This window comes from Cucumis melo, chromosome 10 (genome assembly GCF_025177605.1).
Source record: "Cucumis melo cultivar AY chromosome 10, USDA_Cmelo_AY_1.0, whole genome shotgun sequence".
Classification (NCBI taxonomy): Eukaryota; Viridiplantae; Streptophyta; class Magnoliopsida; order Cucurbitales; family Cucurbitaceae; genus Cucumis; species Cucumis melo.
Genome location: NC_066866.1, coordinates 10,563,625 through 10,588,656, shown reverse-complemented (window position 1 = coordinate 10,588,656; position 25,032 = coordinate 10,563,625). Strand labels below are relative to the sequence as shown.

General features: G+C 34.6%; 1 protein-coding gene across 2 annotated transcripts; it reads right to left on the bottom strand.

The window, feature by feature from the left end:
• Window positions 1-8,072: 8,072 nt before the first annotated feature.
• On the bottom strand, window positions 8,073-18,640 carry LOC103496672 (uncharacterized). 2 transcript variants are annotated; one of them, XM_008458617.3, is made up of 8 exons: window positions 18,424-18,640; window positions 17,881-17,956; window positions 10,132-10,206; window positions 9,894-10,025; window positions 9,653-9,799; window positions 9,281-9,378; window positions 8,533-8,743; window positions 8,073-8,370 (listed from the first exon to the last, which is right to left on the bottom strand). In XM_008458617.3, the coding sequence occupies exons 2-8, from the start codon at window positions 17,936-17,938 to the stop codon at window positions 8,285-8,287; spliced, it is 807 nt and encodes a 268-aa protein (XP_008456839.2). In that variant the 5' UTR covers window positions 17,939-17,956; window positions 18,424-18,640; the 3' UTR covers window positions 8,073-8,284. The 2 variants fall into 2 exon arrangements, with proteins under 2 accessions (XP_008456839.2, XP_008456841.1); XM_008458619.3 differs by having other exon boundaries at window positions 10,132-10,185; window positions 18,424-18,639.
• Between the last annotated feature and the right edge of the window lie 6,392 nt (window positions 18,641-25,032).

Here is a 25,032-nt window from a genome sequence, read left to right as displayed (position 1 = left end):
ATATTAACAGAGCAATATACACAATCTTGATTGTCCAAGATGACAAGAAGAGAAACAATGTTATCGAAGATGATGGATATGAGAGCGAATGTTTCGAAAATTACGAAAAACGTAAAGAATGATCAAGATGAAAGATATATAAAGGAAGATATGAATAACTCAGAAACGACGATCGTGAAAAAATTGGAAAGAAAAAAATCATATTTGAAAGATCATTATAAAAGATTAAGTGCAAATAAGGAATTCTGAAAAAATAATTTGCCTTAATGGACTTGTTATACGAGCCGTAAATAGTTTACAGTTTTGTTACATTTTGATAAGTTTCTCTAATAAATAAATGACAAAAATAGTGGAGAATAAAAAGATTTGAAAAAAAAAAAGTGTTAGAAATTGTGGATCTAAAAACACACATTTTCGAACTTTAATTTTTTCTTCTATGCAGTGTAATTAAACTATGTTATGTATTTAAGAGCTCTTAATCATTTTTTTATGTTAAAGATATAGCAACCCATATGATAACTTATTCCTAATATCTCGAGACTCAACTAATTGATTCAATATTTTAACCACCTTATTCAATCTTACTAATTCTAAAATAACCAAATTATTAGTTTTCATTTGGGAGAATCTCAACGATAGATTTTATTTCAAAATAACTTTAATTGAATAATTTCAAAATAATAAAATTATTATTTTTCAAAATTAGAAAATTTCTCAAAATAACGTTAATTGGTTGAATCTCAAAATAACCAAATTATTATTTTGAATTTGAGAGAATCTCAACCATTGATTTGTTTGCCAATTACCTTATTTGAATTTAAAATAACAAAATAATTATTTTTCAAAATCAAAAAATCTCAACGATAGATTTTATATCAAAATAGCATTTATTGGTTGAATATCAAAATAACCAAATTATTATTTTGAATTTGGGAGAATCTCAACCATTGATTTGTTTACCAATTACCTTACTTGAATTTAAAACAACAAAATAATTATTTTTCAAAATCGGAAAATCTCAACGATAGATTTTATATCAAAATAATATTAATTGGTTGAATCTCAAAATAACAAAATTATTATGTACTAATGGTGTTTAGAAAGACTTTTAAACCAAAACATGTTTATTTGACAGAATAACATTACTTAAAATATAATTTCTATCAATATTGATTTGATGTCTATAATTGGATGTTTATATGATTGAAGAAATAATGTACCAACTAACATGATTTCAGGAGTGTCATACATGCATAGTATTTCATACAATACCAAAATACTCACATTTGCAAACTATAATTATTTCAATATATGCATTCTTATCAAAAGTCTGGCTTGTGTATTTAATTTCTCTGGTGTAATTAATTTATGATATGCACTTATGAGTCTGTAATTAATTTCGACGTGTTAATAACGTATACAATCCCTATCATAACTTTTTCCTAATATCTCGGGATTTAACAATTTTCTTAAAGACTTTAACAACTGTATTCATTTTTTTATTTCAAAATAACCATATTATTAATTTTTATTGGCTAAATCTCTACCTTTTTTCTTTCAAAATAACATTGAATCATTCAACCAATAATAATTTGAAAATTAAAATTAGTTTTTGTATTAGATCTTAATTTATTTTTAAAATTTGAATTTTTATTTGGAAATTAAAATTAGTTTTGATATTAAGATCTTAATTTATTTTTAAAATTTTAATTTTTCCCAAACAAAATAGGCTAAAATATTCTGTTTTTAGATAAAATCTCTCAAATTCCATCTACATTTTATTGATTAAATAATATAAATAATTAAAAAAATCAGCTAAAATTTCCCCTAAGAGACAAAGAAGATGCAACTTTTGTATCTTTGTTCTTCTGAATAAAGGTTTTTGTCCTTCCACCCCAAACATGATTGTAGGTTGTAGACTGAAAAATCAAAGATAGAAGAAGAAAATGAAGATAATATTTACATGCTTCAAATGTTTATATTCTTCTTCTCGAAAATGCATGATGAAATTGAAGATGAAACTGAAACTTCAAATGCAATGGTAATTTGCAAAAGAGAGGGTGGACGTTGGGGTTTGTCCGCTTTAAGGTGGAAAGATTAGGGTTTGTCCGAAGATGAGATCAAAAAAGAAAAATAGAAAATGGAGATGAAGGAAGATGGAGAATCGAAAAACAAAAATGAAAAATGAAGATCATTGCAACGGGTGTGGAAAATGGAGATGAATGGTTCTAATTTTGATTGGACAAGTCAATAGTTGAAATTATGTTTCAACATGTATTAAAGTGTATTTATTTTATTTTAGCTTAACAAAGTAGCTTACACTCTATATGTATAGGGGTACTTTGGGGTTTTGCAAATTCTTATTTATTGTATTTTTTTTATCTTTTCAAAAATATAACAAAGTGGCAAAGTATTTACACTGTACAGAACAAAAATGGAAAAAGTCGAGAGACCCACTGTGTAAAATACCAAAAATGCCCCGTCAACAACGCGCGCATAATATATTTGCGATTGCGATCATTTAGATTTGGTTATTGTTTGGTACGCAATCTTTTAGATATGGCTACAATTTATCTTTTCAATTCTATCGTTTAATTTTGTTATGCGATCGTTTAATTTGGTTACGTTTAAATTTGTTACACGATCGTTTAGATTTGGGGACTCAAATCTAAACGATTTTTTTTTAATTTGGTATACGGTTTTTTTTTTAATTCTTTTGGTACACGATCGTTTAGATTTCTCTAAACGATAATTTTTTTTCTACACGATCGTTTACTTTTTTTACACAATCGTTTACATTTGGCTACTCAATTTAAATGATTTTTCTTTCAAGATTCTTCATACATGATCTTTTATTTTTCCTACACGATTGTTTACTTTTTTGTACACGATCGTTTACTTTTTTTACATTATCATTTACATTTGGCTACTCCAATCTAAATTATTCTTTTCAACATTCTTTATACACGACCTTTTATTTTTTTATACAATCGTTTACATTTTTTTACACGATCATTTACATTTGGCTACTCTAATCTAAATGATTTTTTTTCAAAATTATTTATATATGATCTTTTAGATTTTGCTATTTTTTGTATACGATCATTTAGATTTGGTTACCCAAATTTAAACGATGTAAAAAAAAGAATAAAGACGATGGAAAGAAATCACGGCGAAAAAAAAATACGATAGAAAGATTAAATGACCTAAAAACAGAATCGGAAAAGAAGAAAAACAATGGAAAGAAACGCAGCAGAAAAATGAAGAGGAAAATAAGAAATATGATGGAAAGAAATCGCATGAGGAAGACGATGAAAGAAATCGCGAGGAAGAGAAGAAAGATGTAAAGGCAAACCCGGAATATATAAAAAATGACTAACTTTATGGGTTTTGTTACACGAGTCGTAAATAGTTTGGTGTTTTGTTACATTTATGAAAGTTTCTCTTCTTTTTTTTTCCATTTTTCTATTTTTGAAAAAAAAAATGGTCTTGCTATTTTTCAAAATGTCAACTTTAAAATTGTTGTTCTTCTAGTTGACCCAAAAATTTAAAAGTTGTCATTGGCTTAGTGGTTTTTTGCCGTCAACAAGGTAAGTGCCCCATCTTACATATTGGATCCAATTTTCTAAACGTCAATTGGTGAGATAACTTCCATCATTTGTATCCTAAAAGGAGAACAAGTGTGGGTATTAGGCACCGAGAGGTTGCCACCCTTAAACGTGTAGTTCTATAAGCCTTGTAAATAAAGCGTTCTAGATATAACTTGCTTAACACAGCTTGGTTATTTGGATCCTAAAAGGTGACCATGTGTGGAATTTAACAACTCCAAGAGGAGCATGTCTTAATCACAAGCACGTTAACTAAGTTATATCGCATCAAGGATCTTTGATTGCTTAATCGCCTGGTAATGCATAGATTTCCTTCATCCTTCTTTTATGCAAGTTAGTTCATAACTCCATCTCGCATATATCTTAATTCCCCTTTGCAAATTCTCTAGTATAGATAAGTAGATATATATAGTTTAAACTTACACTCATTACACTGTATAGTTTATTCGTTTATAGTGCCCGAACGCCTAGTGAATCCTAGAACTAAGCTTTGATATCAATTCTCTTTGTTCGACTCTGAATCACCTAGATAATTCTGTTGTTTCACTTACACTTGGGCAAACGAAAGAAAAACTTGTACACGACAAGAACTTAAAAGTATGTAATGAAGAGAATCATAAGGAGCATTTTGTATGCAATGATCTTGAATCAATGACACATTATGAAGAATAAAATATATATTACCACACTGAGTCAATCTGAATAATCCCAAGCACTATTCAAGTACGTGTTTAGATGCCTTTATTTCACGTTACACTTTACTTGTCGCGAGCAATAACTTATGTGTTTAAGTACTTTAATTTTTCTTTGCCTCGCAAGGATAACTTCAATGATATAAATTATGCGAGGTTAAGTTCTATTCGTCACTTAGGTGACCAACTAGTTAAGAAAACCTACTTAGGAAATATTTCTAAAAAATTAAGTTCACTGGGCGAGCAAGCTTTAACTCAAACTCTTTTGTAAGATTTTTCTACGTAAATTTTATTATTCACTTTTCAGCAATAAGGACCCTGTTGCGTTCTAAATTTGAAGGTGTGTGAGGTCCAAACTAAAACTTTCGAAATTTTATAAAAATCATGTCAAGGCCTTTTAAATAAGGCATTTTAGCCAAAGTTAAAACAATTTCAAAAATAAAGTAAAATTAAAAAAAATATTCAAATTCAATTAAAATAAAAACTCCAATGTTGTTGCTTCTCAACCAAAAATAAGAAGCAAAGCTTCAAAAATCTGAGAGTAAAGTAAAAAGTGGCGATAAGAGTTATAGTGGAGGAGAGGAACAAACTCATAGAATACCAATGATTTATCATTCAATGTCAAACCCAAATAAGTAACAATAAAAGTATCTTAGTCAAAAAGGAACTAAATTTTTTGAAAAATTAAGTCATTTCTAAAAATTGAAAATAAGATTTTTTGGTGAAAGAAAAGGGTATTTTACGACATAAGCTTGTCGTGTTCTAAACTTGGAATTATTTTCATAGTTGGGAGTACGCGACGAGGGTGGAACCAAATGACGAGTAGACTAAATCGCAATATGAGAAGTTTAGTGGAAGCGAGGAGGAAGGCAAGGCTTAGGTGTGGAGCTATGCTTGAGAACAAGTATTGTTTCAAATTTGGGGATGTGATAACTTGTAGAAATACAAGTTATTGTGGCCTTTTAGATAAAGCAATGGAGTTAAAACGCAAGATAAAAGACCAAAATGCATAGCTTTTAGTGTAAATTTACAATGTTAAGAGAATGTACCTTACATAAGTCATCATGTCTGATTAACTATGCTTTTAAGTATTTTTACACGTAGGATGGTCGAAAGAAGAAAAGAAGCGGATCGCAAAATGACCTGCGTGCAAGAACTCAGCAATAAGCAAGAAACTGGTGATTTACTTCGCGAGGTGAGATGCCAACACACATCATGTAAGATGATTCACTAGTAAAAAAAAGTGACAGTTGGAGTTGATGTAACAAGAAACAACTATTTTAATCTGCACTGAAATTTGTAGGCAAGGACAAATGTGCAGCATAGAGTAATTAATTTCCCACCAAGTATGCCTATAAGTACCTCCAATTCCACCATGAACAAAGACTGAGGAAACCATCCCTTAGGGGGGCTAGTGAAAGACTAAGTTTTAGAGTCCTTCACCATCTGTAGTAGTAGTTCTTCTTCCACCTCTTCTTAGGTCAACTTCTGAGTGTGAGCTTAATTAGAGAGAGATTTGAGAGAGAAAAGCTTAACCACCATTCCCGTAACTTGTAAAAGAGCCAAGGAATGCAAGACAATGCATTATGCGGCTCGACACATCTCGTTACTTTCCATTTTTATATTTTGTAATGTATTGTTTGACTGTATTATTCTTATGGTCAAAGGCCTACATTGATCAATACAATGCATATTTCATCCACTATTTCTCTTCCATTTCTTTACTATTCACAATTCTATTGAAGTATTTTAAATAGTTTAAGTATGTGATTATGTGCTTGATAAGGATTCTTTAATTATAAGACTCATCCTATTTAGCCTAAGCTTAACTCAATCGCCTGATCAACGCTCGTCGCCAACTACTCGAGAGAGGAAGTGTAGCAAAGACCTTGCTTACCACGCACAAAAGGAAGTTTGGAAAGAAACTTCGTTCTAGCATTTTGCCTTCAACCATTTGTGTCCCGAAAGGAGAACCAGTGTGGTATTTAGGCATTAAGAGGTTGCTCGCCTTAAATAGAGAGGTAATGTGATGATTATAAGTAAGAAAACCTAGATATATATCGTTTGGTCTATCTTTATCGTTTGTGTCTCGAAAGGAGAACAAGTGTTGTGTTTGAGCGCCGAGAGGTTGTTCGCCTTAAATATAGGATAGTTAAATGATCTATATCGCATCAAGGACATCTCGCATGGCTTAAATCGCCTACAATGCAGAGACTTTTCTTCATCTTTCTTAATGCAATTTAGTTCACATTCCATAATCATTCCATTTCATCCCCCTTCTACATAATCCTTAGTTAAATAATTAGATTAGTATAGTTTTACTTTTATACTGTATAGAATTTATACCACCTGAAATTAAAGTAGGTTTTATAACTAAGTTTGATAGAAATTCCCTATGTTCAACCCTGACTTATCCAAAAAAACTCTTGCTTTGCTTACACTTGAGCAAGTGAGGAAAATTTGTATTCAACACAAAATTAGAAGAAATATCAATGCATGGTGAGTAAGTGTACCTTTTATAGCATGGTCCTCACCTAAAGGTAAAGTTAGAAATTTTTATCCAATAACTTAGTCTACTAGCGTTGGCAGTTGTAGAAATAAATTCTTAAATGATGAATCGATGAAGTATAATTAAGCGGAAGAGAGCAGTGCAAAACCAATTCGCATACTCAATTTCGCATTCAATTTGCGAAGAGAATGTATAAAAATAATTTAATTAATTAAAATCTTCCAAGCAAGGCCTAAATAAGTATATTTAATAATATATATATATATATAGTACAAAAAGAAGCATGTATGTGAAGTTTATTTGATATATATACTAGTACAATCCTCTAAAATGAAATCACATTAATTTTAAATAAAGAAGAAAAAAGAGATAATTTAAAAAAGATAACCAGTAATAATAATAATTAAAAAAAAAACCTCAAAAAGAAAAAGAAAAAAGAAAAAAGAAGAATGAGAGGATGTTATAAATAATATTATTATAATTAAATTAAGAGTATTTGGAATGACTTAGAAAAAAGGTTTTTTTAATTTATTTTTATTTAAACACTTAAAAAAATCTTGAAATAAAAATACAAGTGTGTTTTAAAACTTTTTTAAAATTGGTTGTCTATACAAGTTTCCTTGATTTGTTATATATGCTACAAGTATTTTCATTAAACTTTTTCAAGGTTGATCGATGACGACCAAAGGTTAGTTGACGATGATTGAGTAGTTGTCAGAAGTATGCCGACGCAATCACCAAATGTGGTAATCGAAGATTCGCCAACGACGATCACTGAAGTTAATGTCTGAAAGTTAGTCAACAAACTCCCTAACCCTTGAAACATATGCTCCTTAGGATTATCATAATCTTTGAACATTGTTCCAAACAAGAAAGAATTATTATAGACCACGATACCCCTAACCCCAAACATGTTTCAAACAAATTGAAATTATAGTTTCTTTTTTCCATCAAAATACCAATATCTTCCTTTTATTTTATTACTTTCTGCAAATTACAGAGTTAATTATAATTTTTGAAAAAGAACATTTTCAAAAATGATAAAATAAATCAAAATTTTAGATCTTGTCACTAATAGTTATTGATTAACTTCTATAATGGATCTATCGTTGATATAAAATCTAAAAACTATTGCTAATAAATATTTTCAGTAGTTTTATAATTTACAATAATCTTTTTTCTAGAAAAGATTTTTTATGATTGGGTAAAAACATAGTATAAAATTTGGAAAGGGAACAAACCTAGATATCAAAAGCTAAAAGGTATCAGAAAGGCCTTAATCAATTACATATCACAAATACAAATATAAATATTAAAATGTTACAAAGTAAAACAAAGAGGCCTAGAATTATATTTCAATCATGTCAAACTACACATCCTAGCCATCTGAAGTCATTGGCGATGGTTCATAATTAAAGTGACAAAAAAACGAAAAACAAAACTCCAGCCGCCACGGCCTTGTAGGTCATAAAACTTCAATAAGGTCGAAACTTTCTAGCAGCTCTCAATTGTTGTATCCGTTTCCTGTCTTGCTCAAATTTACTTTGCAGCATCATAACCTCTGCAACAAATAAGATATTCACGTGTCACCCTTCTCTTTTTTCACTAATAAAAAATCCAAATCCACCGGTAACCAATCGCCTTTTACAAAAGGTAACAAAGTTTCTTTTCATCTCATCTAAATAATATATAAAAATCATTATAGGAGTAAAACGGTTCATACCATTCCTCTGTGCTTCTCTTCTTTGAAATCGATAGAAATCCAACCCAACTTCGTTCTTCTTCTTTTTAGAAATTTTATCCCCTAAAGAATTTTGCGCTACTGAACCCACAGTAACCCCACTTTCAGCATCGGTGGTCTTCTTCCTTCCCTTCTGATGTACAACCACTGTCCATCCTCCTTCAGCAGCTTGAGCTTCTCTTTCCTTCTTTTCCTGTGTCAACAAAATGAGACAGCTTAATTCACAAGGCTAACCACGCACATCTGATGCAAGATTCAGTGTCTATGAACTATGATCATCTGGCAAACCAATCCGACCTCGGTAAAAACAAGTAAAACACATTGTTGCAAATAATCAATTGTTAAGGGTGGGTGTGTTTGGGTTAAGTTTTCAAGGGTTTGTTTGCAAAAATAAGTCATTTTAGAAAACATTTGAATGTTTGACAACCATCCAAAATAGTTTTTTGAAAAAGGTTTATTTCAAAATGTTTTTTAACAAAAGAATTTAAATGAAAATGACTTTTCGAAAAACATTTTTTTCCTTCCATCAACGTAAACAAGCCCCAAGTAACCTCAACTCAACCATTCAACATCTTTTAAGTTATTTTGGTACATTTCATCCTAAAAGGAAATATAGCTCTCAAACACATAATCAAAACTCATGAAATCAGTTTCAGAGGCAGAACATCATAATGATTGAGAATGTACGAGATAAAGTTAAGTTGAGTCACTGTTCAAGGGGGCATATTACCTGTTCTAGCTGTGCCTCATGTGCAGTTATATAATCATCTATTCGTTGTTGCAGTAAATTCAAGCCCGGTCTACTTTTGTGATATTCTGTAATCCATCCTGTAGATCATAAAGTTCGCAATGTGAAATTTACAAAATCCAACAAAATATGATACAAGCTCCCTAAAAACATAACACACACACGCCAGTGCTTCAAGTAAAATGATTCAGCAAAAGTGAAAGAGAACTCAGAAGGTTCATTTCCAAACAACAGGAGAGGTAGGGCTATTACAAATGTGGCAGTAAGAAGAAAGAACAAGCACAAATTTTGACATTGAGCAGGAACACTGAGCAGCATTGATATAAAATGATATCTTATGCCCGTAATTCTTACTTTTCATTCCCTTTGAAGAGTCATCATCTCCAGAAGAGATTTGATAGACATCATTTTCATCAATATCTTCATGTAATTCTGTCGACCCTTTGGCATCTAGAGAACTAGAGTCCTTTCTTTTCTTTTTGGAAGATTTCTTGGCCTTACCTACAAGAAAAATTTTCTGCTTGTAAGTCAGTTCAAGAGAAACTTTTAGTAGTTGAACATGCATCAGTTAAAATCCATTCATATTTTTTTATACCTTTCAAGAATGCACCATTCTCAAGGGGCTGACAAGCTTCCAGCTGCATAGCTCTTCCATTTTCTAACAAGTTGTCACAATCATTAGAGGATTGTCGGTTGTTTTTATTTTTCCTGTCTTTCTTCAGTTTATCTGCAAAGAATATTACCGGTTATGTCTCTATAGACTCCCAAGTTATTGTGTACAGCAACAGTAACCTTAACCAAGCCGCAAGAGAGGTTGAGGCAGTTTTAAGTACCAGACTTCTTGGGCTTTTCAGCATCTTCTCCCTCCACATTGAACTGATCAGAATCTGCATGGACCACAGTTAAGCCTTACATAGCAGGATGCAAGTCAATAAGTCATATGATAGGAAAAATCTAGGGAAAGAAAATACTGAAGAGATAGGGCAGAAAGCCTTTGCAAGCAAAAATTGAGAACATAAGGGCAATATGAAAATAAATTATTTGAGAGACTCAAAACAAAGGAGCTGTATACACAAGAAGCTAACTTAAAAAGCAGAAACATAAAAATAAATAAAAGGGATTGGCTGGGGGGCTCTATAAACGAGAAGAAAAATAATAAAACAGCATAATTAAATAACTCCTTGAATACATTATCAAAGAGACACAAAGAACTTATCCCAGGCTCATCCCTTCAATACTATGCTATTCATTTCATGGAAAATGTTGCATAAGGAAACAAGAATATGGACATCAAAGAATTCCCTACTCTTGAAGATGCACTAAACAATGTCACTCAGGACAGCAATGTCTTGAGAATATCCTCAGAAGCACTAGTACACAAAATGTAACACCAAAATCCCCAAGAGAAAATAAGACATCTTCTTAATCAACTCTTGTCTTTGAAAGTGAACTTTTACAACCGCATGTTTTTAATTATTTGATCTCAGGGGAAAAACTCAACCCTACAGGAGATTTCAAAACACTACCTTACAAACAAAATCCAATTCAAAAGAATAAGACTATAAAATCCAAGAGAAAGACACACACAAAGAGGCATTGAATCAATCTAACAATATCCCTGCCACCCTGCTGATATTAGTATAGTTGTATTATATATTGTCCTTTATCATCCTTTTGTATTCAACTATTTAGGATAACTTTGTGATTATTAGTTAGCCGTCATTCTTTTTTATTGGGGTCACTTTCTATAGTTCCCTTAAACACCTTTTGTTAGTTATTTTTCTGTATGCATTTGCATGAACAGTATTTCTCAATCGAAGCTCAGATTCTTAAATAAAAAGACCACTCATAAAACACACTAAACACATTATCCAACTCTACTTTATCAAATCACTGAATTTTCCTACACAAATATCAAAGCAAAGTTGTCAAAGCACAAACTTTATTACCCTCAAAACTAAAAACCAACTTCCTATTCTCTTCCAAGTTCCAATATTAAAAGGGCCTCTAGACTTCCTCAAATCCTCATCCAAAATGGGACACCATTATATAGCGTCCATTCTTCCACAAAGGAGCACGTAGTAAAGAAAAGTAGAGAAGAGTAAGACTACTTTCCCCCTCACCAGTTTAGTTCCCACTCTGAGAGAAAAACATAACAGAAAATGTTGCAACACCTCTTGAAAGAAGGGGGTAAGAAGTTTTTCTTGGTCCTAAAGTAGGTTCTCTCTCCCTTCTTCAGTGAATCTGTAAGACCTCCTATTATTAATGTGTATAAGAGGAGGGGTAAGAAAGGAAAGTTACATGACAGCAAGGAGGAAAGAGAGAATGGAAATGAAATAGTGGATTAGTGGAGCAGCAAGTGGGCCCTACAGGATCATGTTGTTTGTCTTATTCGGCCAAATGTCTTATAAATAGCAAGGGGAGGGTAGCATTCTAGGTAGGAGAGATTTATAAAGAATGTTTTGAGAAAGAATAGAGATTGGCGGCTGGGGAACCCTACCTTAGCCTAGGAGAATAGGTTGGTTGGTTCTTTACTGTTTTCCTTGTTTTATTTCCTAGTTATTTCTATCATATATCTTGTATCTACTGTTTTTTTTGGCAATATAAATATATAAACACAGAGTGCTGCCTCTGTTTTTGCCCTTGAGTTAGTAAGAGAATATAAGAAAGAAGTGAGAATCCTCACAATTGGTATCAGAGCCTTGTCAAACTGGGAGTGATTACAAGACTGATGGCACAACGACAAATGGAAGAAAGGCTGGAGGGAACGGAAAAAGAGGTGTTGAGCCTCAAGGAAATGATGCTGGAGATGAAGAAGAGTATGGACCGATTGGCCGATGAGTTGAGGGACCAGTCTTATAAGAAAAAAGAAGAATCTGGTACATCCGACGGGTCCATTATGAAAATGAAAGGAAAAATGGAAGAGACAGATGTAACTGGAGAAATACATACCCACCAGATCGATCGAAGCAAATATAAGAAGCTGGAAATGCCCATGTTTCTGGGAGAAAATCCAGAATCCTGGGTTTACCGGGCAGAGCATTTTTTTGAGATCAACAACTTACCAGAAGCAGAAAAGGTCAAGGTGGCAGTGGTGAGCTTTGGACAAGATGAAGTGGACTGGTACAGGTGGAGCCACAATAGGAGAAAGGTGGAATCGTGGGAAGATCTGAAGACCAGAATGTTCGAATTCTTCAGGGATACTGGACAGAAAAGCTTGGGGGCTAGGCTAATACGCATTCAACAAGAAGGCTCCTACAGTGATTATGTTAAGAAGTTCGTAAACTACTCGGCACCTCTCCCACATATGGCTGAAAGCGTGCTCCGTGATGCCTTCTTAACTGGCTTAGAACCTGCGCTTCAAGCTGAAGTGATGAGTCGACACCCTCAAACACTAGAAGATTGTATGATGGCAGCCCAGTTGGTGAATGACCGTAACTTAGCACTCAAGTTGGCTCAAGCAGAGATGGGTATTATCGAGCCAAAAAGAAGCGAATCAGTTGGTAATAAGGTGCAATGGAACAACGAAAAAGGGATGTTGAGGAAAAATGAGTTCCAAATGAAGCAAATAACTATACCCCTCAAGGGAAGTTATCAAAAAGGAGAGCCCCCCGTTAAAAGACTGTCTGATGCCGAATTTAGAGCACGTTTAGACAAGGGTCTCTGTTTTAGGTGTAATGAGAAATATTCTCATGGACATCGATGCAAAATCAAAGAAAAAAGGGAGCTCATGCTTTTTATCTTGAATGAAGAAGAAAGCACCGAGGAAGGGGAAGGTTCAGAGGCACCAAACACAGAACCAGCAGAGATCAATCAGTTGGGAGAACCAGAAGAAACTATGATCGAATACCGGGCCATCACCAGTTTGACAACTAAAGGAACTATGAAGCTGAGAGGAATAGTCAAAGGAAAAGAGGTTATTGTATTGATTGACAGTGGGGCAACCCACAACTTCATTCATCATGAGCTGGTCAAGGAAAGGAAAATCCCCATCAATAGAAACACTCAGTTTGGGATTACTATTGGCGATGGCACAAGTTGTAAAGGAGAGGGCATTTGTAGCAAAGTAGAAATCCAGCTTGAAGGGCTAAGAGTAGTAACTGATCTGTTGGTTGTGGGATTGGGGACAATAGACGTGGTGCTGGGAATGCAATGGTTGGATACAACAGGCACCATGAAGATTCATTGGCCATCGTTGACAATGGTCTTTTGGAAGGAAGGGAATAAGGTGGTTTTAAAAGGAGACCCGGCTTTGATAAGGGCAGAATGTTCACTCAAGACCTTAGAGAAAACATGGGAAGCGGAAGATCAAGGTTTTTTGCTTGATTGGCAAAGATATGAGATCGAAAATGAGGATGCTGATAGCAAAAACACGAGCCATACAGGAGATGAAGAGGGATTACCAATGATCCAGTTCTTACTCCATCAATACTCTGATGTGTTTAAAAGTCCGACCACTCTACCACCCAAGAGAAGCATTGATCACCGCATACTCACTCTACCGGGGCAGAAGCCAATCAATGTCCGACCTTATAAGTACGGCCATCAACAGAAAGAAGAGATAGAAAAGCTAGTCATTGAAATGCTGCAGACCGGAATCATTAGACCAAGTCACAGCCCTTTCTCAAGTCCAGTGCTGTTAGTCAAGAAAAAAGATGGGGGCTGGAGGTTTTGTGTCGATTACAGGAAGCTAAATAAGATTACAATAGCTGATAAGTTTCCCATTCCGGTTATTGAAGAACTCTTGGATGAGTTACATGGGGCCACGGTGTTTTCCAAATTAGATTTAAAGTCAGGTTACCATCAAATACGAATGAGAGAAGAAGATATCGAGAAGACTGCGTTTAGGACGCATGAAGGCCATTACGAATTCGTGGTAATGCCATTTGGTTTAACCAACGCTCCTGCCACTTTTCAATCCTTAATGAATCAGGTATTTAAGCCTTTTCTCCGACGTTGTGTTTTGGTTTTCTTTGATGATATACTAGTCTATAGTTCGGACATAACAGAACACGAGAAACACTTGGGAATGGTGTTTGCAACACTAAGAGACAACCAGTTGTATGCTAATCGCAAGAAATGCGTTTTTGCTCACTCACAAATACATTACTTAGGCCATGTTATCTCCAAACATGGAGTGGAGGCAGATCAGGATAAAGTTAAAAGTATGCTACAGTGGCCGAAACCCAAAGATGTGACAGGTTTAAGGGGTTTTTTGGGGCTGACGGGCTACTATAGGCGTTTTGTCAAAGGTTATGGTGAGATTGCAGCACCACTGACTAAACTACTGCAGAAGAACGCTTTCAAATGGGATGAGAATGCCACCCTTGCATTTGAAAGTCTGAAATCTGCAATGTCTACCATACCAGTACTGGCTTTACCCGATTGGTCTCTACCCTTTATGATAGAAACTGATGCCTCAGGTAGTGGATTGGGAGCAGTATTATCCCAGAACAGCCATCCCATAGCATTCTTCAGTCAGAAATTGTCTACAAGGGCTCAAGCCAAGTCCATATACGAGAGAGAATTGATGGCTGTAGTATTATCCGTGCAAAAGTGGCGGCACTATCTTTTAGGAAGGAGATTCACCATTATGTCAGACCAAAAAGCTCTAAAGTTTTTATTGGAGCAGAGAGAGGTACAACCACAATTCCAAAAGTGGTTAACCAAGTTATTGGGATATGACTTTGAAATTTTGTACCAACCGGGACTTCAAAATAAGGCAGCAGATGCACTTTCAAGGATGGATCATTCAATAGAATTGAAGGCGTTGTCAACAACAGGGATTGTAGACATGGAAGTAGTTACAAAGGAAGTCGAGAAAGATGAAGAACTTCAACTCCTAATCCAACAGTTACAGAATAACCCAGCATTGGAGGGCAAATACTCTTTAACAAATGGCACGCTAATGTATAAAGGAAGGGTGGTGCTGTCCAAATCATCGTCAATTATACCCAGCCTTTTACACACCTTCCATGATTCGATTTTGGGGGGCCATTCAGGATTTTTGAGGACTTACAAGCGAATGAGTGGTGAGCTGTTTTGGAAAGGTATGAAAGAAGACATCAAGAAGTATGTGGAACAGTGTGAAATCTGCCAAAGAAATAAGAGTGAAGCAACCAAACCGGCAGGGGTTCTACAACCATTACCCATACCCGACCGCATATTGGAAGATTGGACTATGGACTTCATCGAAGGATTGCCTAAAGCAGGAGGTATGAACGTGATTATGGTGGTTGTCGACCGGCTGAGTAAATATGCTTACTTTGTCACCATGAAGCATCCGTTTTCAGCAAAGCAAGTTGCCATGGAATTCATTGATAAGATAATTCGAAGACACGGCATCCCTAAGTCAATTATATCAGATAGGGACAAAATATTTGTAAGCAACTTTTGGAAAGAACTATTTTATGCCATGAATACCATCCTTAAACGAAGCACTGCCTTTCATCCTCAAACGGATGGCCAAACAGAACGAGTCAATCAGTGTTTAGAAACCTACTTACGGTGCTTTTGTAATGAGCAACCAAACAAATGGCATCAGTTCATTCCATGGGCAGAGTTATGGTACAACACCACATTCCATTCGTCAACACGCACAACTCCTTTTCAGACTGTGTATGGTAGACCCCCACCACCCCTGATATCCTATGGAGATAAGAAGACACCTAATGATGAAGTTGAAGCATTGCTGAAGGAAAGAGATTTGGCTATTAGTGCGCTCAAGGAGAACCTCACGATCGCTCAAAACAGAATGAAGAAATTTGCGGACTCAAAGAGGAGAGAACTTAAGTTTAAAGTAGGAGATGAAGTCTATCTAAAGTTAAGACCCTACCGGCAGCGCTCCTTAGCAAGAAAAAGGGCAGAAAAGCTAGCTCCTAAATATTATGGCCCATATCGCATCACTGAAACCATAGGAGAAGTGGCATACCGACTTGATCTACCACCCGAAGCATCAATTCATAATGTTTTCCACATATCACAGCTCAAACTGAAACTAGGCAACCAACACAACGTCCAAATCCAACAACCACAGCTCACAGCAGAGTTCGAATTACAACTTTGGCCGGAGACAGTCTTAGGCATACGTTGGAGTCCTGAATTGGGAGCCAATGAATGGCTGGTGAAATGGAAAGGATTGCCAGACAGTGAAGCCACCTGGGAATCAGTTTACTCAATGAATCAACAGTTTCCTTCATTCCACCTTGAGGACAAGGTGAGTTTGGAACCCCGGGGTATTGTAAGACCTCCTATTATTAATGTGTATAAGAGGAGGGGTAAGAAAGGAAAGTTACATGACAGCAAGGAGGAAAGAGAGAATGGAAATGAAATAGTGGATTAGTGGAGCAGCAAGTGGGCCCTACAGGATCATGTTGTTTGTCTTATTCGGCCAAATGTCTTATAAATAGCAAGGGGAGGGTAGCATTCTAGGTAGGAGAGATTTATAAAGAATGTTTTGAGAAAGAATAGAGATTGGCGGCTGGGGAACCCTACCTTAGCCTAGGAGAATAGGTTGGTTGGTTCTTTACTGTTTTCCTTGTTTTATTTCCTAGTTATTTCTATCATATATCTTGTATCTACTGTTTTTTTTGGCAATATAAATATATAAACACAGAGTGCTGCCTCTGTTTTTGCCCTTGAGTTAGTAAGAGAATATAAGAAAGAAGTGAGAATCCTCACAGAATCTTCTGAGCAAGCCTTTCAACCAGACCCAATTCTGACATGGAAATAGGATTCCTTTTACTGTTTATGGCATGAAAATGAATTTTTCGTAATTGAAGACGTAGATTTAGAAAGAAATTTTTCAAGCGAACAGGCCCCAGTTCAGTTGGTTCATTGATGCCATCTCTGAGCTAGTTCAAGGACCAGAAAGGAGATTCTTCCAAAATAACGACAAGGGCAAGAATGGAGCTACAAGACTGTCAAAATTCTGAGCAACATCAGGTTGGGTTTTAAGATGCGCTGTCTGGTCAGCCACTGGAATTCAGTCATATATTCGCGTAGATTCGGGAAAAGACAAACAGGGATGGCATTCATTTCTTAAAATGTTAAAAAGCTTCTTAATGAAATATGCTTACATGTCTTGGCAAACGTCCACCCATCACTGGTTGGGATAAATACTAAAAGAGGAGTAAATATGACACTCGGAAGGAAGAAATACTTAACGGAGCATTTGATTTGACCCAAGTAGTGGAATTGTGAACTCCAAGAAGTTATGAAGTTTGGAAAGTCGTGAACTCCTAAAGCCCACACTCTAAAGAGTAATAAGGTATAAATTCGATGTGTTATTTTACTAATGGTAACCACAAACTCCTAGAGCCAAACAAGGAGAGGAGTCCTCTCCTCAACTCCTATTCACCAGACTCTTTGGACCAAACACCTCCCTAAGTTAAAAATTGTAATTGAGTCCATAAGATGTTCTATAACTTTTGTTCTAGTCCATTTCAAGATAACTGAGGGAGTAATGTAAAAATAAGCAATAATGTAGCTCAACTGGTAAATCTATTCTTGACCGAGTGTCTACTTCATATATTGTTCAACTCAAAAGCATATAGTAAACAAGGTAGCAAGCAAAAACAAACCCTTTGCAACCGCAGGCTCAATGTTACTCTCGCGAAGCCTTTTGTCGCGCTTCTTCATCCGTCTGTCCTTCTCACTCTGCGCCAGAAGTGACCAAGGAATAAATTATTTATTATTTAAAAATAAAAACATCGATGCTGTGACTTGTCAATACACTTCTAGTTCTAAAATTTGTGACTTTTTATCAGGGAAAATGGTATACAATAGGATGATGGTGGAAAATTCATGGCGGGAGGTGCTTGGTAGGTTTAGGAGACTAGAAGCAACGCAATTTTCAGCAGAGACCAATGAGATATAGAGTTTATGAAAGCCTAAATTGACAAGCAAAAGCAATTACTAAAATAATAGAGAGTAGCACGCAGCAGTTCGGAAAGTCCCAATTTGCCGCTAGGCTGGTTATCCTTTTTTTGTTCGTGGCTATTGTTTGAATAAAACAAAATCAACTGCTCTTTCCTTTCGTTAGATAAGTTCTAAACTGTGTAATTATATAGATGGAGATTGGGAGAATACCAATACCAAAAAAGGAATAGAAAAATCAGTGTCACCTGCTAGGAGAGAAGCTGCGGCGAAAAATAAATACAGACGACGGCTGCAGTGGCGGCGTCACTGAGATGCTGAAACGGAGGAGAAACCGTGGAGAAGAAGAAGAAAGAGTGAAGCACCGAGCACGTACGTCAGAAGAAGAGTAAGAAAGGGTTTAGGGTTTTCCAATTTCTTCTTCTTCTTTTTTTCCTTTCCAAGTTATAGCTCTTTGGGGTGCATTATAATAACATTTCTACCTATAAATACTATTTAAAAAATTTCAATTAGCTATGACACTCTTTTAAAATCTCATTTGCTATAACATTGTCAGGCCCCACCCTACATGCATCCTTAAACTTACAGTGTGAAACGTGATTTAAAAACTTTTAACCATTAACAATTATCATGCAAACTTGACGATAATAACATCTTAAGTAATGCAACACAACTCTCATTTTTCTAAACCCAAAAAATTCTACAACCTCAAAACAAGAGCTTAACAAAGAAATGTCAAAAGTCTTCACAGTCTTTAACTCTTAGCGATCACATGATCACTTAGATACCTATACAATCGCTTAAACACCGATAGCTTACCTTTCTAAATGATCGATTAGTTTCTTACAACTTAAGAGGGAAAACTTAAAATATAAGTCTATGACTTAGTGAGTGAAGTTTTAAGAAAACCTTTTGGGAAATACATTTCATTGTTATCTTTTAGTGTTATTTCTAATTATATTTTCAAACATATGTTTATTTGTCAATCATTTCTTTTTATCTTTCCTAAAATGTTACCAAACTATAGTAAACAACCATGAATTCATCAATCTATTATTCTAGCTATTGTTAATTAACAAGGATCCAATACAACTTATTGTATTTGCAAAACAAGTAAAAGCTATGATTTTCTTTTGTTAAAATTGAAGGAAATATAGGAAACATTATAGATTCTAGAATAATAGAATAAGTTTTTTATTATAGTTTTCTAAAAAAGCATAGATAATATAATCTCGTTTTGTTCTTTTTTTCTTTTATTATTAAGGTTATAACAAATCTTTATTTTGTTTTGCTTTTTTTTTTTATCTATTATTATATTTGATGACCCTAATTAAGAAATATAATAAAATGGAAACGTTCGCGGGTGAATATTTACTCTTTTTATATATGTTTTGGTTCCACGTGGAGAAAAAAAAATTCTATGCTTGTAAGGTGTTGAAAATGGAAGTTTATATCCTAAAAGGGTCCACGTTTTGTGACGTATAAGACAAAGTCAACTTTTGGTCTTTACAACATAATGTAGTCTTTTGAAGGTTTTATTCATTTGTTTGATACGAAGGGCGACAAAATTGGTAGCTTAAAAAGCTTTTGTGATACATGTGTTTTGTTCTATCCTATGACCAAGCTAATTTATTAATAAGATTGGTAAAATTGAGTAGTAGCTATTTATTTATTTATTTGAAAAGTATAATCTTTATTTTATTTTCAAATTAAATTTAATCTGATCCAAAGTAGGACGAGTCCACCTATCTTTCAAACCTAGTCCAAGAGCTAAGGTTGTTGTCTTCTTAAATTCAATTAAATCGAGCACAGTTCTTAAGCTAAGGCTGAAACTTATCTACTAGGTTCATTATTTATTAAACCTAGCCCTAGAGCTAAGGTTGTTGTCTTCTCAAATTTAGTTACATCAAGGCCTGTTCTAAAGCTGAGGCCGAAGTCTGTTTATCAGGTTCATTGTTCATCAAACCTAACCCTAGAGCTAATGTTGACATCTTCTCAAATTTGGTTAAATTGAGTTCGAGTCTGAAGCTGAGGTCGAAGCCTATGTATCAGGTCCATTATTTATCAAATCAAGCCCTAGTGCTAGAGTTGATGTCTTTTTAAATAATCAAGCCTAGTTCTGAAACTGAGGTCGAAGCCTATCTATAAGTCCTTTATTTATCAAACCCATCCTTAGAGTAAATTTTGATTTCTTCTCAAATTTTGGTCAAATCAAACTCGATTATAGAACCGAGGTAAAAGTTTATATCTATCATGTCTAAAGCATTTTTAACTAAGGCCTGAAGCTTAGCTTGATATCCTTGTTCATTTGATAGTTTGTTTTTTTAAAAAAAAAATACTTCAGCCCCAATCTTTATCATCTCCTTTGTCCACCTTAAATATTTTCAGGATGCACAAAGGGGGCAAGTTGTAGATATAATATCTTGTCATTCTATTTTATTTTATTTTAGGGGTTTTTTCAAAAAATAGAAAAAAAAAACGACAAACTATCTACACTCTATAAAACAAAACCACTAAAAGACGAAATTTATTACACTTGATTTTTCTATGTAGTGTAAATATTTTGTCAAATATTCTCTATTTGACAATTTCTCTTTATTTTACTTTACAAAAACTTAATTTAAATAAACAAAAAAATGAATTTGAATTTAACTTAAAAAACAAAAAATAAAGAAAGAAACAAATTTATTCTAATTTCATGTTGTCATGCCCCGCTCAAAAGTCGCTTATTGCAACTCTGTAGAGGCGTGTCACCTGGATCTTCCACGCTTATCACACCGTGTAGTGAACATCGAACACCTAGTAAGTGGAACAACTACTCTTATCGTCCTTAATGCAAGGCTTTGAACACCAAGTTTTCTTAATGCATCAGTGGAAAAACATCACAATCTTAAAATTTACTAACTTCGTTTCAACGGTTTGTTCGCTTTCACTTTTACACCATTACGCGATAGACATGAGATAATATAGTGGAATGAATACAAACTTTCGCTTTATTAACTTAATACTTTTTACAAGGTTCAGTTACAACTTATAATTTATCCTTACAACAAAGCTTAAAACATAGTCTTACAGCTCCCCTTTACCTAACTCAGCATTTCCAACTTCGCATCTTGTTTGCTCGCCTCATCGTGTGGCAATGCACCTTGTTCTCACCTAGCCTTCCAAGGTGCAGCTCTTTGCGTTAGGGTCTTTAGGATTTAAAAATCCCTTTCTTCAACCCCTTCCCATGAGTCATTAACGTCCTACTTCAAGGGTAACCCTCTACAACCCTTTCATTTCTATGCCATCAATCACCGCTTGTTGCGGAAAATACCTAGAGGTGTAAGGCATAACTTAGTTCTTTGCCTTGATTAACTAACCACCTCTTTTAGCGGACAACGTTTCAAGACATTTGTGCTAGGGAGCGAAGCACTTGCCAACCGACTCCCTAGACACGAGATAAGATGACACAATTTTCATGCAGCATAAGGCTACAAAGTAACTCTGCCTTCCCTCTTTAACTAGGCTACAACGCCTAAAGTCCATCCTTCACTTGGCTTCAACGTCTGACAACCTAAGGAGGAACTCTTTAAAACATAAATCAAATGGACTTAGTGAGTGATGGGATAAGAAATACCTTTTTGGGGAAAACAATAGAATTCAGATAACAAATATCAACAAGATTAGATTGCATACCAATAATTTCACCTCATCACACCAAAACCATTGTTTCTATAAGTACAAAGGAATCCCACACGTTCAAAATCACAACGACCATCATTCTAAGTGCAATCGATTTCCACATATTCAAGCCATCACGCCTTCGTATTAGCCACTATAACCGTCATCATAAGCACAATTAATTTCTACGCGTTCACATCATAGCACATTCCAATTCATTGTTGGGGCTTGGGATTCTCTTCTCGCCTCGACCTGGGATTCATATTTAGCCAACTTCATGCGAGTTACCTAAGATTTCCACAGTGCCTCGGCCCATACATCCTTTTTCATTATGACTTATCTAACTGTTTCGTTATGACTTATCTAGACCTGGAATTCTTCTCCCGCCTGAACCTAGGATTCATACTCAACCAACATCACACGAGTTACTTGGGATTCCCACCAGCGTCTAGCGGTAAATAGCATTTTTCTTTGACAACAACTATTAATAACAGTACATAGAAGGGTTAGCACACTTACTTACTTACCTTACATAGTATTTCTGTAGTCACCAAAATCACACAATAAGGAATAACATTAGAATACTCTTATAAACAAATCATACTTCTCATGTATCACATTTACAACATGTCCCTACCTGATTATAGAAGACATTTTTAAACATCTCTTTCATTGACGAAAGATTCACAGATACTAACTACTTATGGAAAGCATTCGTAATTGATTCCTCCCTTGTTAAGGATTCACATATATTCCTCTCATGATAACTACTAAAAAACAACCATAGTTACAAAGATACTTTGGAATCTTATTTATCACCCACTCATATACTATAGCCTCAATCCCTTCCTTTTTTGCCGTTGGATTCCTCTTCTCATCTAGCGGTTTTCTCATCTGCCGCTCAGTGCTTCAAATCTTCATTATCACTTTCATCAGAAAGTCACTTCCAAAAATTCCCCTTTTCCTCTTTGGCCTTTGGGCCCCTTTTTATAGTGATCTCCCAGATCCAAGGGTCGTTTCAATACTTTACACGTGTTTTCTTATCGACTTGTTGCGTCATACAACCAACCTAAACTCGACACGTGGGCTATCCATCAGCGCGATTGGACTTTCCCCTCGAGATGCATACCTTATCTCTTTTAGAAGTCAAACTCTTAAATATTCTGACCCTCCTATCTTCTCGGGAAGCAACAAACATTTATTTTCTCTCAACGAGTGGTTATGTCATCTTGACAAGACACTTCTTCGCCTCCTTTCTTAGGCGTAGGCACTTCTTTTTCACATTACTATGCTAAACTCCTAACTTTTGGCGTTCAATGCACGCTTCATCCTTGCTGACTTATTCTCATCGTGTCACTTGCCTTCTCACAATGGAACTTAGACTAAAGCACTTATTTATGCGTCGTCTTTCTCCCTTTTCATACTTCCTTGCGAGATGTCCTATAGTCCTCTTCATTTAGACCTCTTTTCTTTGGGTCAAGGCCTCATGCATATCCCTTGTCATTGGGCTTTTATTGTGTTGGTAGTACGCAATCAGACCCTCACACATGTTTTGCCCCTTCCCTAACTTCTCTAAATTATTTCCTCCATATTTCTCTCCACCTTCTCTCCCATGATTCTTTCATTCCCTCCTCACCATAATCCCACTTTCTCCACACTCGTAACTATCCTTCTACTTTCTCCACCCTCTAAAGAAATCTCGCTTTAACACCAAATTCTCAATCTGCTTTTAATTGTAAGGGTTAGAAAAAGGGAAGCAAGGAAACTTTTCAACCAAGTTAAAGTCTTCAAAGGTATTTTTTTTCCCTTTTCCTCCTCGATCTCACAATGTATGTTTTAAAAAATTATCATTTTTTGTTTTCCAATTTATGTGATTTTTTTTAATTTTGTTAAGATTAGTTTAATTTGGCATTATATTTATTAAATTTGTTGATCACAATATATTTATTAGATTTTTTTAAGTTGAATTTAATTTAATTTTGCATTCATTTTATTTGTTGTTCACTATCCATTTATTAAATTCATTGTTCACTATGTATTTATTAAATTTAGATTAGTTGAATTTTGTTAAATTTAATTTACTTTGGCATTCATTTGATATGTTGTTCAAAGTGCATTTACTAAATTTGTTGTTTATAAACAAAAAAAATCGGAGCTCTACTGATGCAAAAATAGACGTTAGGATAAATAATATTGTAAGAAGATCCTTTTCGTGATGTCATGAAGAAGGCATCGGCATTATGGAGTTCTACATACATCATTCGTATGATATCGACAGAGGACGAGGCTTCCACGACACCATGCAAGGAAACGTCGCAAAAACATTTAATTTAAAGGAATAATATAGATTTTTTCCAGCGCCATGCATTACACATCGTCGTTGCTCCTACAACTACCGATGTTGCATTTAAAGTGTTAGCAATGGTCGCACAATGCTGACGTTGGTTTGACCCGTCAGCAAAAGGTTGAACATTTAAAAATTCTGACAACCTTTCCACAATGCCAAAATGCATGGCGTTGTGAGAGGTTGATCCTTTGTCACCGTAGGGTAGGTAATGTCGGGAGATATGTGATGTTTTGATTGCTTTTGACAAGGTTCTCATGACGCCATAAGTGATAGTGTCACGAGTGGGGGTTTCTCTTGACGTTTTCGAGTTGTGTCGGGAGATCCCCTCTTATTTTAGTTATGTGTTTCACAAGACAAAAAAAAACCATACGAAGAAAAGAGAAAAGAGAAAGAAAGCGAAGAGAGGAGAGCTCACTGTCGTCCGCTGCCCACCATCCTTGTGTTATCATTCGTCGTCTCTACCGATAAAAATAGTGTATTTTGTTCTTTTTTTCGTTTCTAATATATATATTGTACTATTGTATGTATAAATTATATATTGTAGATTATATAAATATTATATGTGTATTGTATGTATAGATTGTAGATTAAATAAGTAAATATCTTTGTAATTTAAATTGTAAATTGAAATTGTTAGAGTTTTTTAGTTAAAATGTATATTTAATTATTTAAGAACCAAATTATACGTATGAATGAAATTTTGACAATTGTAATATGTTAGAGAATAATAATTATTGAAATTATGATATATTATGATTGTTATTAGCTGTATTGAAAATTTTAAATTTATGAAAATTGATGAAATTGAAGAATTTGAAACTTTTTATTGATGTGTTGTGGCTATTCT